Below are 16,576 nucleotides of genomic sequence, written 5' to 3'. Positions count from 1 at the left end.
GCAGATGCAGTAGAGGCTGGCGCAAGTCGTAGAACAAGGCAATCACCATAGTAACAGCACAGCAGTAACAACAGCGACAGCATCTGCACAGAAGACGAGGTGCCCCCGCCACTTCCCAGGTGCAGCGGTACCATTTCCCTGGGAAGTTGATCCGGCTGTTAGAGGCCACCATGAACGGGGTGCAGTGCAAGGTGAGAGTATCGAACTTGACGTCGGAATCGTTCGAATCTCACAGGGGTCTGAGGCAAGGTGACGGATTCTCCTGACTGCTCTTCAACATCGCCCTGGAAGGTGTCATTAGAGGCGCGGGGCTAGACAACGACATCAGTGGCACGGTGCTCTACCGATCTCTCCAATTTCTTGACTTCGCGGATGACATCGATATCATCGGCTGAACAACAGCGAAGGTGTGTGAGGCGAGAATCAATGCGACGAAGACGAAGTACCTACTTGCCGGAGACTCCGACCATCTGGGGAGCAGTGTATTAGTTGACAATCTCGAGGTAGTAAAGGAGTTCTGCTATCTTGGGACGGTTCAGACAACGACATCAGCAGCGAAATCCGGAGACGCATTGTACAGGGGAATCGTGCATACTTTGGGCTTCACCGGCTGCTGAGATCCAGAAGACCTCGAGCCCGCACGAAATGTCAGATATATCGCACATTGATTCGCCCGGTGGTTCTCTATGGACACGAGTCCTGGACCATCCGTGTGGAGGATGCAAACGCTCTGGGCGTGTTTGAGCGACGCATCCTCCGGACCATATTTGGCGGTGTGTTCGAGCATGGAGCGTGGAGGCGAAGGGTGAACCACGAGCTTGCTGGGCTGTACGGCGTACCCAGCATTCTGACGGTGGCGAAGGCTGGCAGGATACGATGGCTGGGGCATGTCATGAGGATGCCGGACTCATGCCCCACCAAGAAGGTGTTCGACAGCGATCCCCAGTTCGGCATAAGGCGCAGGCGAGCACAGCGAACTCGATGGCTGGATCAGGTCAAGCGAGACCTATCGTAGATCGGGATGGGAGGGCCATGTCACATCGACGTGCTCTTTTGTGAGCAGGTCAACAAAAGAGAGAGAGAGAGGATAACACCATCGTCATCATCATCACGGATCAGCCACACGTGTTCGAATGGCGCTCAATAACACCAAACAAAAACGGTTAATTTAACCGTTACACGGTACTGATAAGGCACCAAAACGGTGATGCATCGGTGGTTATTTCCAATCCACTAACATTGGAACTAACAATGTCTAAAGGAACGTTACGGTGACACAGCGCAACAGGAAGATGATAAGCACTATTGACCAACAAATGCCATTTTCGACATCGTTAATAACTCGTTCTGTAATGATGGATGAAAGATGGCAGAGCTCAGCTTGAAGCATTGAAGCAGTAGGAAAGCAGTAGGATGCTTGGTAGCCCAATGATTAACCGAAAATCCGATAGCATTATCAAGGGATATCTCGCATTGATTCGTCCGTTCACGCTGCATCTAGATTAAGTGCGCGCGCCCGAACAAACAATGCGCACCTGGTAACGATGGATTATCGATTGCCTAATGGCACCGAACGAACCGGGGTGTTGATAGCCTCGGGACTCGGGCTCGCTATCCCAATTGACCATTCTACATACGGATTTTGTTACCGTAGGGCGTTAACGGCGATGCATTTTCGATAGGTTCAGTGTGAACGGAGCAGTCTACCGAGTCGGTCTCCAGGAGGAGATAGTCTAAGAAGGTAAGATTACAACAGCATGGCAACATTCAGCAGATGCACCACGTGTTAATGTTGTGTGGTATATTAGAATGTGATCCGTGGCGAATATCGTGCGACATCTGTGAAATAGTGAAAGAGTGCTGATTTGTTGTGAAAGTATAAGTTGATTTAGTGCCTACAAGTGAAGAAACCCGTGTTATCCAAATGCCCAAAACCCTCTCGAAAACTATTTCCAACAGATATGTTGTGAAATTTTCCCATCGAAAATAATTTCCCGATATTGTCGTCACATAATTCTTTCATAATCCATCATCATCCCTTTACGGCCCGTTTGGACCTTATCTATCGATTGGTGGTTGTATATATGTTTAATCCCTTCCACCTCCTTTCAGACATCTATTATTACCGTTCCAAACAATGTGGATAGAGTTAATCACCTGTCTGATGGTCGCCTGATAACAGTCACTTTCCTGCCCAAATTCCCGCCCGTGTGTATATCGGAGGTTTAGTAGCGTCCGATAAGCGAACATTTTGTTGCCCCAAAACAACGACCAACGATGGGCGGCTGCTGCTCCAACTGGTCACCGACGGGCAAACGGCTCTGTGCCCTCGGCAGCACGACCGCGCTGTGCGTGTTTGCCCTCGCGCTCGGTCTGGTGTGGCCCGCGCTAATATGGCAGATTGCGAAGCGCGAGTTCGTGCTGGAACCCGGCACCGAGGTGTACAAGAACTGGATTGAGCCACCGATCGACACCTACCTGGAGCTGTACCTGTGGAACTGGACGAACGCGGACGCGTACCTGACGGAGAAGCCGCACCTGGAGCAGCTCGGGCCGTACACATTCCGGGAGGTTCACGAGCGCGTCAATCTCAAGTGGAACGATAACGACACGCTGACGTTCCAGCAGCGCCGCATCTGGTACCACGTGCCGGAGCTGTCGGTCGGTGACTACGAGACGGACCGTGTCGTTACCATCAATCCGGTACTTCTGGTAAGTGGGGGAAGGGGGGGGGGGGAGGGGGGGGGGATGGCTTCACCTTTGAACAGCGGCACTTAGTGGAGATCCTTCGCCTTTGCAGACCGTTGGATACGCGCTGCGCAATGAGCCGGAATTCCTGTTCTACGTCGATGGCATCATCATGTTGAACGGTTTGGCCACCACGCCCTTTTACAATGTGCTGGTGCGTGAGATGATATTCGAGGGGTACGATGACACGCTGCTGACGAATCTGCTCGCCCTGCTCGCATTGCTTCCGGAGGAATCGCGGCCACCGATCGATCTACCGCCGTACGATCGATTCGGTTGGTTTTTCGGGCGCAATGGTAGCGAAACGTACGACGGCACGTTCACGATCGGTACGGGCAAGGATAGCGTGTACAATACCGGCGTGATGCGGCTCTGGAACGGTGCGAACGCAACCGACTACTATCGGGGCGAGTGCGGCCGGATCCGTGGCACGACCGGGGAAGTTTGGCCACCGTGGGGCCGCACGCTCAGTGGCACGCCGCCAAGCGTGAGCGTGTTTGCGCCGGACGTGTGCAGCGCGGTCACGCTGCAGTACGCCGAGGAGATGGAGCGGTACGGTATCGATGGGTTGCGCTGGATCGGGACGGATCGGGTGTTCGACAATGGGCTGCACTATCCGGATACGGAGTGTCAGTGTACCGCGGAGAATGTGGCCGACTGTCCGCTGCTGGACAATGGGGCGATGGACGTTTCGAGGTGCAAGTTCGGTGCACCGGCGACGGTTTCGTTTCCCCACTTTTATCTAGCGAACGAGAGCTATCTGAAGGGGATAAGTGGGATGCAGCCGAACGAGAAGGAGCATCGGTTCGAGATGGAGCTGGAACCGTACACGGGCGTGCCGTTGGGTGTGCGGGCCCAGCTGCAGGTCAATCTGGACGTGAAGCAGTACGGCATGACGTAAGCGTTTCTGTGTAAAATCGTTGCAGGGAGTGGTTTTTAATGCGGCTCTCTCATCTCTCTGTTACAGCTTGCTGAAGGGCATACCGGAGGTGATGCTGCCGGTGCTATGGTTCCGGCAAACGGCGAGCCTGACCGAGGAGTTGGCGGACGATATAAAGGTAAGCGGAGACATTTTTCCGACCATTTCACTGACCAACTAATGCGCCATTTTGTGTCCACTCCCGTAGCTAATCCTGATACTTCCCGACATCGGTGTTTACGTCGCATATGCGCTGGGTGCGCTTGGAATAATCGGTCTAGTACTGGCGGTGTACTTCTCCGTGACAAGATGGAAGCTACAAAGTCCACCGCAACCGGTAGAAGCTAAGACGGCACTGTAGATTAACTAATAAACACTTTTGGGAATAAAATTTCTGCCGGAAGTTGTTTTTTCCTGTCCGAACAGCACTACACTTGTCATCGCTTTGGCATATCTCACGATCTAGTTAGCATGTGTGTATATACACCTTGGCCCGCCAAATGTCAGTGAAGCAACTCAACGTCAACATCAGTTTGCAGTGATACAGTGATAATAATAGTAAGTTCGATCTTTATTAGAATACCTGTGTTGCTCGTATTAAAAACAAAATCTACCCGGCGCAGGAAGGAAGCAAAAGAGTGCTCCGCCATCCTTAGGCACCGATGCACTGGTTGTACGCGGCCGCGATGGCAGCGAAATCAGCGGCAGCCGCGTTGGCGGTGCTGCTCGTGCAGGTCGCCACATCGTTGGCCGTGTTGGCCACATCCACCACCTCACCCGTCTTGATGTTGGCCACATCGAGCGCCACGTTCGTAATGTAGGCCGGTGCGTTCGGCACGGTCGCGGTCTGGCAGAGCGTGGACGGGAAGAGCGACGCAATGCACACGCTGACGCTGGCCGTCGAGGTGCGGACACGGGTGACGGCCGAGTTGACGACCGCGATCGTGTTGCCGACCAGGATGTTCACCACGTTGGTCGCGTCCACTACGCAGCCACCGAGGGCGGTCGTGTAGAAGACGTCCGTGCGTACGGCCAGCGGCAGGTAGGTCCGGGAGCAGTTCACAATGGTCGCGTTCGTGCTGGCCAGGTTGGCCACGATCGGTCCGATCACGGCGGACGCGTTGCCCGAGATGGAGGCGTTCGCCGAGGCGACGGCATTCAGCGTCACCGTGTTCAGGACGGCCAGGCTCGACTGGAGCGTCGACACCAGGCTGGTCAGGTTGCTGATGGCCGTGTTGGCGGCGGCCGTCACGCTTGCCTTCGTCTGGCCGGCGAACAGGTTCAGCACGCTGTTGAGCGAGGTCAGCGCGTTGTTGATGTTGGTGATGCCCTGCGTCAGGGCGGCATTGGTCGCCGGGGCAACGTTCGCGATGATGTTGTTGAACGAACCGACCGCCGAGTTCAGCACGTTGTTGGCGTTGTTCAGGGCGGCGTTAACGGTCGCGTTGACGGCGGCAATGCCGGCTGGGGTGTACGGGACGGCTGCGTTCGCAGCAAGCGCTCCACTGACCTGTGCGGCCGCGGACAGCTGCAGCGGGATGTTGGCGGTAGTGTACAGCACGTTGGCCGCATCGCCGAGGAAGGTCGCGATCGAGCTGATACCGTTCGGGCCGAGCGCACCGAGCAGGGTGGTGGCCGTGCCGGGGTTAGCGGTGGCATTGTTGATCGCCTGGATGGCGGTGGCCAGATCGGCGTTGAGCGTGTTCGTCAGGTTGCCCAGCGCGGCAGCAACGGTCGAGTTGCCGAACACGGACGAGGCGGCACTGACGGCCGAATTGACGGCGGTGGCCACGTTGTTCAGCGCGTTGGTGACGATCTGACCGTTGGCTGCGGTCGGTGCACCCGACAGTCCGGAACCGATGGTGTTCAGGTTGGTGGTGACACCGCCGAGCAGGCTGTTCAGCGTGTTCGTGATCGTGGACAGCGTGTTGGTCAGCAGCGTGCCCGCCGCCGTACCGATGTTGGTGACGGCCGTGTTCAGCGCGTTCAGCGTCGAGGAGACCACATTGTTCACGAGGTTCAGTATCGGCAGGTTCGTGCTGATCGTCCCACTGCCGGCGACACCGATGTTGCCGAGGTTAAGGCTACCGCTCAGGGTGCCCGAGGTGCCGGAGATCAATGAGGTAGCGACATTGTTTAGCAGTCCCAGAAAGCCGTTTGTCACCGTTCCAAGAAGACTGAGTTGCGGTGCCGCCTAGGACAGCGGGAAAAGCAGGAATTCCGAACAAATCGTTAGTTACCGGTTTCGTGTCTGTATCCTCCACAAGCTTCACTTACCTGGGCGGAGACCAGCAAAGCGCAAAGCAGGAAGGCCTTCTTCCACAGCATCGCGATTGAGGTGTTTTGTTCGGGAGTGTGGTGGGCTGGATGAGCCAACGAGAGCACTACTTTGAAAACTGTATCACACTACCCGGTCGGGCAGGTACTTTTATACCGGCTGTGTGCCCGTTTCGGAAGACTCCTGAAAGCAGGACAATCCCAGCCATTGTGTCGGTGGTAGAATGCGCGAAAAACGTTCAGAAAACACAGACCGATCCCGTGTTGGCCCCATTTGTCTGGCACGTGCAAACGTCTCCGCAAAGAAGCATCGAGAACTGTTATGATCACCGTGCAAGATCGCCTGCGTGAAAACTAGCAATGTTTGTCCATCCCAGGTTGTGCCCTCCCCCCCCCCCCTCCTTCGCCGTGCCCTTATTTTTCATACCATACCTGTGTGGAGCAAACCATGTGTTGTTGTTGATTGATAAGAAGGGTGTGTAGGTTCTCGATCTTGGCATACACCTGCAAGCCTGCGCGGGAAATTGAATTTGAATGTTCCTCAATGTTAACCATTGATTATAGTGATGATGGTTCTGGAAGCGTAGTAGCATCGTAGCAAGCGTAGTAAGATACGTTTGATAACAACACACAAAAGGGCGGGACGCGTTTTGTAGAGTAAGTACAATAACCTGACCTTCATTCCTCGGTAAAATAGTGCGAAATATTTTGGAAATTACCCGATCCCCTGGTACAGTCATCAACCTGCACGGGTAACAATATGTCCGTCATGGGTTCAAGCCACGTATGGGATCGTGCCTCTTGCTATGGGTAATTATCAAGTCACTAATAGTCGTCAAGCTCGAACCGGTCTCGTAGTACAGTCGTAAACTCGTACGACTTAACAACACACTCGTCATGGGTTCAAGCCCCAAATAGACTGTGCCGCCATACGTGTGTGTAGGACATGACTGGCTATCCTGCTATATGGGGGTGATCCAAAAGTCACTGAAAGCCGCCAACCCTACAAGTGGTACAAGCAGGCCTTGACCCCGACAACGGTTGTTGAGAAAAAAGAAGAAGAAGAAGAAGAAGAGTAGTGTCAAGCTCTCTTAGAGGTACAAGCAGGCCTTGACCAACCACGGTTGTTGCGCCAAAGAAGATGAGATTGAGAAACGGGAACAGATCGCAGATGTTTGTCGATTGTTTGTGACAGTTGTAAGATTATTTTATTTAATTTTTCTCTCAGGAAGATCATGAATCTTGAAATTTTCGAATAAGAAAAGTGATCTCTAAGGCCTCTGTAATTAGAATGCAGCATTTTATGGTTTTTGTTTGTGTAAATTGCAATTATTTAAGATGAAACAGATGCGAAATTGATAAGGATTCAACAAGAATCATTTATCGTTGGAGAATGCTGAATATCATAATTTATTAATATTGATAGATTGATCTTTGGATTAAAGAATCACAAAGTTCAAGAGACTTGAAATTGATTCCATTTGCTCCTCAATTCTCCAGACTCGTACAGAAGATTCATCACACAAATCTTCATTAAAGATCCCGAAGTTCTCTCAATTTGGGATATTTTCGCCACTATCAGGTATATCGAATGTATAACCAATGAATACTAATATCCATCAACCCATCGGTTTGGTATTATTTATTAGTTCGTCGAGTATACTCGCACACATACAGCTATTACGCCTCATTCTTTTATTCCTCTACTACTACACTACTGGTTGGTCGTTTGGCAGGTAGCCAACAGCTGATCCAGCTTGGCCGCCTTGGCCACCAGTCCGTGGTTCAGGATGGCCGCACAGCTCTCCACACGCTGCACCGTTGCCAAACTCTCGAGATTGATCATTGCCACGACCAGCTTCGACTGGATGCTTACATCCTTCATCAGGGCATCGCTCAGCGCGACCGTCTAGGGGCGGAGAAGAAGAAGCAGAAGAAAAACGTTTGAAACAATCGGAAACGAAATTGCACTTCTACTAGGTACACTAACTCACCTCAGAAAGACACGCCGCAATGCCAAGCTTGATCACCTTGGGCGAGGTGTTGGAGCCCAGATTAAGGCAGAAGTTGATGCGGTTTGCGATGGTACGCGTCTGCTCGCGGATCACCATGTTGTACTCGCTGACGAACGAGTCCGTGTAGCCCGTGTTGGCATAGTCGTTGAAGCACTTCTGCAGTCCGTCCCGCATGTTGTTCTCGAGGTTCGTGATGGCGCCACCGTACTTGAAGTTGCAGTTGCTAGCGAACGCGCCACCCCCCGACATGGTGGCGGCCAGACCGAACAGGGACTTATCAAACACCGGCACCAGCGCCTTTACGTTGGTCTGAATGAACGATTCCGCGCCGGTAAAGATCTGCGTCATCTGGCTCTGCATGCTGCTCTGGATGATGACTGAGTTGGACTGGATCGCGGTGTTGGTGACACCGATCGAGATGTTCAGCTGCTGGGCCGCTTTGCTCGTATCCTGATCGAAGACGAAGCTGTTCACGCGCGACAGTGTGTTCTTGATATCGGTCACACCCCAGCCGAACTCCCACGAGATCTTGCCCTGGTAGGAGGAAATGCGGCCCACCACCTGGTTGTAGTAATCCCTCTGTGTATTGTTGACCGAGTTCAACGCATTGTTCAGATCGTTGCTGTAAGAGTTCAGAATGTTGCCCGACTGCTCGAACGAGGAGCGAATCGCGCGCACGGTCGTGGTAAGACCCTTCTCCGCGGTCGTCACTACCGAAATGGCACCGGCCAGGTTGAACAGCACGGCCTGGTTGATGTTTGCCTGAATGGTGGACTGCGTTAGCGGCTGGCCAGAGGCAAGCACCGCCGCCACACCCTTGTACAGCTGGTCCAGATAGGTGGAGATGTCCGTCATCGCCGTCTGGATCATCATCACCCAGGACGTGAGAGCGCCAGTGTTCTGGGAAGACGTAGACGTCTGGATGCTCTTGATCAGCGTGCTCGCCTGATCGAGCGAAGCGAATGCCCGATCCATGGTGGCGTTCATGCTGCCAAACATACAGGACGGGGCCGTCTGCTTGTTGCTCGACACGAACGAGATATTGCGCAGCACATCGTTCACGTTGACGGTGATGTTACCGACGAGGGAAATCAGCGCTTCGCCCGACACGATCAGGTTGGTGGCGCCGTTCAGCTTGGCAAGCTGGTAGCCACCGATCGCGCCCTGCAAATCGGACGTAGTGAACGATACCATACCGGCGGCCGATTGGATGTTGGGGTTATTGCTCGTAACAAAGTCGATCGAAATGTCCAGTCCCAGATCTGGCGAACCATGCTAGAAGAAGAAGGCCAAAGGGGCGAAGAAGAAACGAAAGATCACCAACTGCGTGCGCTTACTAGAACAGAACAGGACAGTCACGGCTCTCACGTACGCTCAAGCCACAGAGCAGCGGTATCAGCAGCACAGTACAAGCGCTCCACACTCCCATGGTGATGCAAGGCTAACTACGATACGGTAAACTTATTAGTATATCAAAGACGAAGTTTACGAACAGCGTGCGTTCGGTTCGACCACTTCTCGCGTACTCCGGCCGTGTCTGGCAGGGTGGATCTGTTCTAGTTTTTTGGACGGCAGCATGTTTACCGAATCTGGCCAAAGCACCATCTTTTCCATCTTTTTTCTCCCCCTCTCTCTCTTCCCAATTCCCTTCCCCTCCACGCGCCCTTCAGCAACGTATCCTTTTCCAGGGCACTGCAACAGTGGCACAGACTGCCTGCGCAATCACGGCTACCTACTGCACGTCTCTCGGCTTCGGGTTCGGGGTTTCAGTTCAGTCTTCACCTAGCCAGACGTTTAAATATTTGTACAACCTGAAAAGATGCTTGGATGGGAACACATTTTGGACGTGATAGAAATAAAAGAGGCAAAAATTTGAGCTAAATGTTTATGGCAACAGACATGCTTAAAATATGATATGTAATAATAGTTCAAAATGATTTTTTAGCAAAATGTTTGATGCGAGTTTTGCAAAAGTCGGACAGTTTGAAATCAGCTCAGCTAAACTCTCGTCTGAATCTGTTTATCCAAGTTGGACGTTAGTTGCGTTAGTAATTGCTCGGAAAACATTTACCATCACTAATCTTCCGATGAATCTAATGCGGATTGAAGGTGTATGCTGGCGGTTAGCATCATCGTACAGCTGGGCCAATATTTACCGATGATAAGACCATATACTACTATGGGATATATTCCCTCCTTCCATGCTATTCCAACTAAAACGCTATCCCTGAGGAACTTCAAATCTGCGAAGTGGTGATGTTTGTTTATTCACCAGCAACTATGAAGTTCTCTGGTCGTTTTGTGAGAATACGCTTGCTCCAATATTTGCCAATATCAAGCAATACTAGGAAGAATGAGTCCCCGACATTCATTTGTCTGTTGTGGCTCAATTCTTTGAATAGTTTGAACAATTGCATCCATCCTGAGTGCTGTTATTTCGGTAAAACAGAACACCCTTGAAGATAAAACTCTCTGGTGAGGTTCAGATACATGAAACACTAGTCACTAGAGTCGTTAAAATTAAATCAAATGATTTTTTGCAAAAAAAAACCGATCATTCCAGGGCTAAATCGATTGATCTTGATGTCGATGCCCATTTAATGGGACAAGGCAGCAGACGAACAAAATGCTCAATTTTTCAGATTGTCTTTGTGTTAGAGGATTCAACATTTCAGCTTTTTCTCTTGAAGCTTGAATAACGCCCGGGCAATGTGGATTGCAATAACACATCCAAGGTCCTGCTGGTGGTAGGTAAACAACCCGATTGCAGTACCACTTGAACAAACTGGTAGCAATATGTTGCAAAATGTATGACGCAGGCAAAAATAATAAAAAAAGAGCTCCCTCTAATCGTGAAGGATAGGACGTTGGAAAGGACAACGCAACTTTGTGATTGACCTTATTTTAACTTTTTTTTGTACTATTGAAGATACCTTGAGATGCACCTGGTCAGTTGCTAACCAGGCTGTTTGCTGTTGGCGGCTCTTTCTAATGGCTCTAGCCTCATACGATCTATTTTTGGTTGGCTGGGCGCCGTTGTACAGATGTCAAAACTGCAACCTAACAACAGGCTACTTGATTGGATTCATATCTTATATGGACCGATTCTTATTAGCAAACCAAGCAAGTCTAAGGAACGATTCTTATTAGCAAACAAAACAACTCTATTGGAATCTTTAGGCAGGGCTCGAGCAACCGACATCGTTATGACAAATAAGAAGGAGATTTATATAATTCCGCAATTACTGTAATATTCAACGTTAATTCCATTCCTTTGCAAAAGATATATGAAGGCACCGACATCCATCATGTAAGTGATTTCTTTCTTTTTTGTACACTGAACATCCTTTGAATATTTTTGACTCTTTTTCCTATTTCTTATCGACATATAAAACAACAAAGAAGAAACATATATATTCAGCTGCTTCCGTTGCAAACGCTGCTGCTGCTACTGCTGCTATTGGTTGTGGCTGCCCCTCTCCATTACTGGCCAGTAGATAGACACGTGTTAAGCGATGGCACAATTCCCTCCGCCATTGCCGTGTACGTTTTGGCGACCTGGTTGATGCAGGTCTTGACCCGATTGTTCGATGCCACCACCTCCAGCTGCATCATCGTGTTGATCAGCGTGAACTGCTGTGCGATCGTCGCCTCGTAAATCGGGCCCACGTAGATCGAGATCTGGAATGAATATACCGTTGTCATTGGACAAGTCCGCCCTTTCAATCGCCCAACCACACACGTACCCCCTTGTAACAGGCATTGATTTCAGCCTGCACTTCCTCCCGGGATGAGGGTGAGCCGAGGCTTGCGCAGGAGCGCACATGGTTGCCCAGAGCCTGATAGTTTTGCTTAATGAGCGTCACGAAGTTGTTGATGATCCAGGACACGCGGCCCTGCTCGTTGTTTTCGTCGTTCAGACAGTCCTGGAAACGATCGCCCGCCTGGTTGACCGAGTCCTGGGCCGTGTTGGAGAACCGCGAACGGCAGGTGGACAGGAACGGTGAGGACGAGCTGGTGATGATGCTAAAGTACTGTGACTGTGCCGTGCTGAATGCGCTGAACGTCGCACTGACGGACGCTTGCATTTTGGTGTTCATACACGTCCCAACGGACGAGAAGCTGGCGGACACCGTGATCGATGCCGACGAGCTCGACTGCAGCGTTGAACTCGACTTCTGCAGCACGTCCAGCGCGAGCAGTGCATTCTGGCTGATGCTTTCGCTCGTCAGGAACTGGGTGATCGTTTCCGAGGAACTCTTCAGATGGAACGACATATCGTTGCGCAGGCTGACGAACTTGTTCGAGTAATCGTTCACCTTGTTCACGATGTTGTTGGAGAAGGAGACGAGCGTGGAGTTAATCGAGCTGCGCTTGCTGACGATCGCGTTGTCCAGCTGGGCGGATGCATGGTGCAGCTGGAAGTGAATTTGAAAAGGAGAGATCACGATAGAGAGAGAGATCAAACAAGATGCACTAATCTGGCAGCCTCGACACCATCACTGTTCACTCACGTTGATGGCAAGCACTGCCAACGATAGGGCAAACCAGAGCAGAGAACGGCGCGTCATGATTAGGAACTACAGTGTGCCGTGCGTAATATCTCCTCTCGGTCGAAATGATGATAGGCGACTAAATCCATCCAACAGTCTGTCGGCAAGGGTAGTAGAAAATCTGGCTAGCAAAACAGTTGATACAACTTTCCCAAAAAGAAAGACAAGAGCACGAAACGCACAGACATCCACATGAGAACATTGATTGTTCAAACAAGCTGTATCTTCTTCACCGTCTTTGTTTGATTTGGAGCGATCTGAAGATATTCCCGCATGCTGGAAGAGCTCGAAAGATGCGATAGATGTGTCTCTTTTCTACTATCAGCCATTGATTCGGCTGAGAAGTGGTTGATTTTCATCTGGATTTTGGAATTCACTCGTACAAATGCTGTGATATGCAGAAGAGATCCGATCGAGCGAGAACGATGCATAGTTTACCAAATCGCCACCAGAGAGCGTCAAGCAGCAAAACCGTTGCTAAGACAACGCCACACTAGCCTAGCTGCACGGTGACAGTTGACCGTGGTTAGTGATGTTCGTTGATTCATTGAAGCAACCTCCTTTCGTGGGTAGAATTCCACCTGCAATTGTTGAAAATCACAAGTGAACCACTCAAACTTACATACTTCAGTAGTAAAACTGAAGATGTGTCTGTATGGCAGTAGTTCCCTATCCCTAGGGAATTGAATTCAAGAACCCATCCTTTCATCGACCTTTTATCGCCTTCATCACCACTAATCCGGCCCCTTCTGTTCAACAGGCTCTTTCGCTTGTCAATAACCCTAATTCCTTACCAGCGCTTTGGCATCGCTCGTCCGAAGCAACCCACCATTATCTATACGGTCTTTGAATTAACCGAGATATGGCCATACGACCTGCCCGCCAGTCTATCGAACATGATAGTAAAAGATTACACTATCAGCAATTTGCTGTGTCGGCGGAGACCTTACGGGAAGAGACAGAGCGAAGGCTTCATTTAATTAGCTGACCACCGACCGGATCGGTTGTGGTTTTCGCGGAAGAAAGTAAGAGTGATCTTGAGAAGTAGTCGAGGCGTTGTGCGTCACATGATGCAGTACACGGCAGTACTGCTTGCAGCTGGCCTGCTGCTTGTGGGCCATTCTTTCGCGGCACCGTTCGAAGCAAAGCAGGCGTCCGGGGAGCTGAAAGATTTCACGTTCGATGAAATCATCCCGAACCAGTTCGGATTGCGAGGCTTCAACGGGACGTGGCTGTCCGGGGAGGAGTTGCTGTACCGCCAGGGTGGAGATTACGTGAAGCTGAACGTTAACACCGGGGACAGTGTGGTGGTGGTGACGACTGACGCTTTGGTAGGTTGGCGCTAGGCTTGTGGAGTGTGAAAAGGTTGTGAAGTTCTCTCATCAAACAGCTTGGTTCCCTTGCTTACAGAGCCAGTTCCGGGGAGCTTCGATTCAGCTGATTAAGCCCGACTTCACCAAGGCCCTTGTCCGGTACGATGTTCGAACGGTAAGAAGAGAGCGAGAGAGAAAACAGGATCCCAATTTAATATGCAAACTCATCTCTTATCAATCTTACCTCTCGTCCGCAGGTGTTTAGACATTCATCTCTATCGAAGTACGCAATCTACGACACCTTGAGCGAGTAAGTAGATAACATTGTCGTCAATCGTAGCAACACTCCACTTAAGCGTTTGATTGATGTTGCCCACCTCTCCAGCACGGTGTACCACATTGCCAACCAGGAGGAGGTGTCCATCTGCATCCTCTCCCCGACCGGGCAGAGTCTCGCCTACGTCAAGGATAACAACCTGTACTACCGTGCCTCGCTGCTTGACCCCGTGGAACGTTCCCTCACTACCAACGGCGTGCCGGGCGTGATTTACAATGGCATCCCCGACTGGGTGTACGAGGAGGAAGTGTTCGGCACGGATGCCACGCTGTGGTTTTCGCCGAACGGGCGCCGCCTCGCCATGGCCAGCTTCGATGATCGGGAGGTAAAAGAGTTCACCTACCATCTGTACGGCTCGCCGGACGATACGGACAAGCAGTATCCGGAGGAGTTGCGCATTCGCTATCCGAAGGTGAACACCACCAACCCGACCGTACATCTGCAGGTGACAGATCTGTCCGCGAGTGACCCTACCTGGGTAGAACTACCAGCCCCCATTGCGACCGTTGGGGAGGATCACGTGCTCGGTACGGTTAACTGGGCCGGCGAAGATGTGCTCGGTGTCATCTGGACCAACCGGCGGCAGAATGTGGCCACGTTCCAGAAGTGTGCAGCCGTCAGTGGAACCTGCGCCGAGGCGGTTAGGTTTGACCGTCCGAACGGATGGTACGATCTGTACACGCCACGCTGCTACGGCCCCGATCGGTGCTTCCTGATGGGAGAAAACAACGGTTGGCGTGCTGTGATGGAACTTACCGGCGATGGATCGACAGCACCGATTCCGCGCACTCCGACCGAGTTTACTGTGTCCTCCATCAACGGGTACGACGAGACGACACAGTCCCTGTACTACACTGCTGTACCGGCCGCTCAACCACACCACCGCCATGTGTACCGCAACGCAGAGTGTCTAACGTGCGGCCTAACGGACGAGCTGGAGGGTTCTTCGGTTCGTTGCAACTTTGCAAGCGTTTCGTTCAGCGCGGACCTCTCCTACATGGCGGCGACCTGCTCCGGGCCGACACCTTCCTACACGCAGATCTATCGCACGGCCGACCGTCAGCTCGTACTGGACTGGGAATGGAACGTGGAGCGGCGCGAGCAGCTGAAGCAGTACAAGAAGGTTGCGGTACGCTTTCTGCGCGTTCCCGTCGGTGATGATGGGCAGTTTGAGGCATCGGTAAGGCTTTTCCTGCCGCCCGAGATTGATTTTGAGGAGGCGGCGGCTGGTACGGCCACCACCCGCAAGTACCCGATGGTGGTGAATGTGTATGCCGGTCCGGACTCGGTGCGTGTGACCGATAGCTTCAGTGTGGGCTTTGCGAACTATATGGCGACGACGAAGGGCGTCATCTACGCGCAGATCGATGGCCGGGGTACGGGCAACCAGGGCTATGAGTTCCTGTTCTCCATCAACAACCGGCTCGGAACGTACGAGATGGAGGATCAGATTGCGGTGGCACGGTATCTGCAGGAGCGGTACGCATTTATCGACCCCGAGCGCACGGGTATCTGGGGCTCGAGTTACGGCGGCTATGCGACCGCCATGACTCTGGAGAAGGATCACGAGCAGGTGTACCGGTGCGGTATCTCCGTTGCGCCGGTCACTTCGTGGATGTTTTACGGTATGAATGGAGGGGGGATTGATGTTTGATGAATGCGTTTTTTTCTAATCAGAAGCCGCTCTTCGCCCACAGATTCCATCTACACCGAGCGCTACATGGGCCGCCCGACAGACAATGGTGCCGGGTACGATCGTAGCGATATCAGCAGCTTCACGGATGAGTTGAAAAATCATCTCTTCCTATTGATTCACGGCACGGCGGACGATAACGTGCACTATCAACAATCGATGGTGTTTGTCCGTGCGCTGCTCGACCACGACATCGACTTTGAGCAGATGGTAAAAAAACAACAACTTTGGCGTCTTTGTGGCGTTGCTTCACTCTCCCTCACTCACAATGGGGTATCTCTATTTTGCTTTATTCTTTCTTTCTGCAGAGCTATCCGGATGAGGCTCACTCGCTGTCGGGTGTTCAGCGCCATCTGTACCACACGATGGACCGGTTCTGGGATCGATGCTTTGCGTAGAATTCGAACGTTTTGTAAGACCGCTTCCGCTTCACGTTAAATGGAAACTAGTCTCTAGAAGTAGAGCGTTGTCACGTTCGTGTGTTTTTGTATCCGAAAACTCAAGATATCTACATCAAGGTGTGCACTTGTAAGTACTTCGGATCTGTTTCGAATGTTTTGCAGAAAAAAGCTGTAGAATTCAAATTTCGTTTAATAGTTTTACTTTATTTAGCATTTTTCTTGCCATCTTCTCAGCTTCCTTCCATTCCACTCCTTACGGTATGGCTTTCACATAGTCAACCGGGGTTGGCCGCCACCCACCCACTGCAGCAACCCTGCCG

At 51.6% G+C, this 16,576-nt stretch overlaps 5 protein-coding genes across 5 annotated transcripts; 2 read left to right on the top strand and 3 right to left on the bottom strand.

Moving 5' to 3' along the window:
- The first annotated feature begins 1,584 nt into the window (after positions 1-1,584).
- Positions 1,585-4,058, top strand: LOC1277790 (protein croquemort). Its single transcript, XM_317287.5, has 5 exons — positions 1,585-1,741; positions 2,113-2,712; positions 2,801-3,645; positions 3,716-3,806; positions 3,876-4,058. Exons 2-5 carry the CDS (start codon positions 2,278-2,280, stop codon positions 4,026-4,028), a joined length of 1,524 nt encoding a protein of 507 aa, XP_317287.5. The 5' UTR covers positions 1,585-1,741; positions 2,113-2,277; the 3' UTR covers positions 4,029-4,058.
- A 151-nt stretch (positions 4,059-4,209) lies between these two features.
- LOC3291671 (extracellular matrix-binding protein EbhA) lies at positions 4,210-6,153 on the bottom strand. Its single transcript, XM_061662427.1, has 3 exons — positions 6,142-6,153; positions 5,945-6,073; positions 4,210-5,861 (listed from the first exon to the last, which is right to left on the bottom strand). Exons 1-3 carry the CDS (start codon positions 6,151-6,153, stop codon positions 4,320-4,322), a joined length of 1,683 nt encoding a protein of 560 aa, XP_061518411.1. The 3' UTR covers positions 4,210-4,319.
- A 1,418-nt stretch (positions 6,154-7,571) lies between these two features.
- Positions 7,572-9,506, bottom strand: LOC133392792 (uncharacterized). Its single transcript, XM_061654246.1, has 3 exons — positions 9,332-9,506; positions 7,939-9,234; positions 7,572-7,853 (listed from the first exon to the last, which is right to left on the bottom strand). The coding sequence occupies exons 1-3, from the start codon at positions 9,386-9,388 to the stop codon at positions 7,659-7,661; spliced, it is 1,548 nt and encodes a 515-aa protein (XP_061510230.1). The 5' UTR covers positions 9,389-9,506; the 3' UTR covers positions 7,572-7,658.
- A 1,806-nt stretch (positions 9,507-11,312) lies between these two features.
- LOC3291669 (uncharacterized) lies at positions 11,313-12,629 on the bottom strand. Its single transcript, XM_555287.4, has 3 exons — positions 12,474-12,629; positions 11,706-12,377; positions 11,313-11,640 (listed from the first exon to the last, which is right to left on the bottom strand). The coding sequence occupies exons 1-3, from the start codon at positions 12,528-12,530 to the stop codon at positions 11,443-11,445; spliced, it is 927 nt and encodes a 308-aa protein (XP_555287.3). The 5' UTR covers positions 12,531-12,629; the 3' UTR covers positions 11,313-11,442.
- An 848-nt stretch (positions 12,630-13,477) lies between these two features.
- On the top strand, positions 13,478-16,316 carry LOC1277791 (venom dipeptidyl peptidase 4). The gene is made up of 6 exons (XM_317288.6): positions 13,478-13,843; positions 13,923-14,000; positions 14,083-14,135; positions 14,211-15,787; positions 15,860-16,065; positions 16,164-16,316. The coding sequence occupies exons 1-6, from the start codon at positions 13,580-13,582 to the stop codon at positions 16,251-16,253; spliced, it is 2,268 nt and encodes a 755-aa protein (XP_317288.5). The 5' UTR covers positions 13,478-13,579; the 3' UTR covers positions 16,254-16,316.
- Positions 16,317-16,576: the final 260 nt, after the last annotated feature.

This window comes from Anopheles gambiae, chromosome 3 (genome assembly GCF_943734735.2).
Source record: "Anopheles gambiae chromosome 3, idAnoGambNW_F1_1, whole genome shotgun sequence".
Classification (NCBI taxonomy): domain Eukaryota; kingdom Metazoa; phylum Arthropoda; class Insecta; order Diptera; family Culicidae; genus Anopheles; species Anopheles gambiae.
Note: the sequence above shows the minus strand (reverse complement) of the source record. Positions and strands in the feature narration are given on the sequence as shown.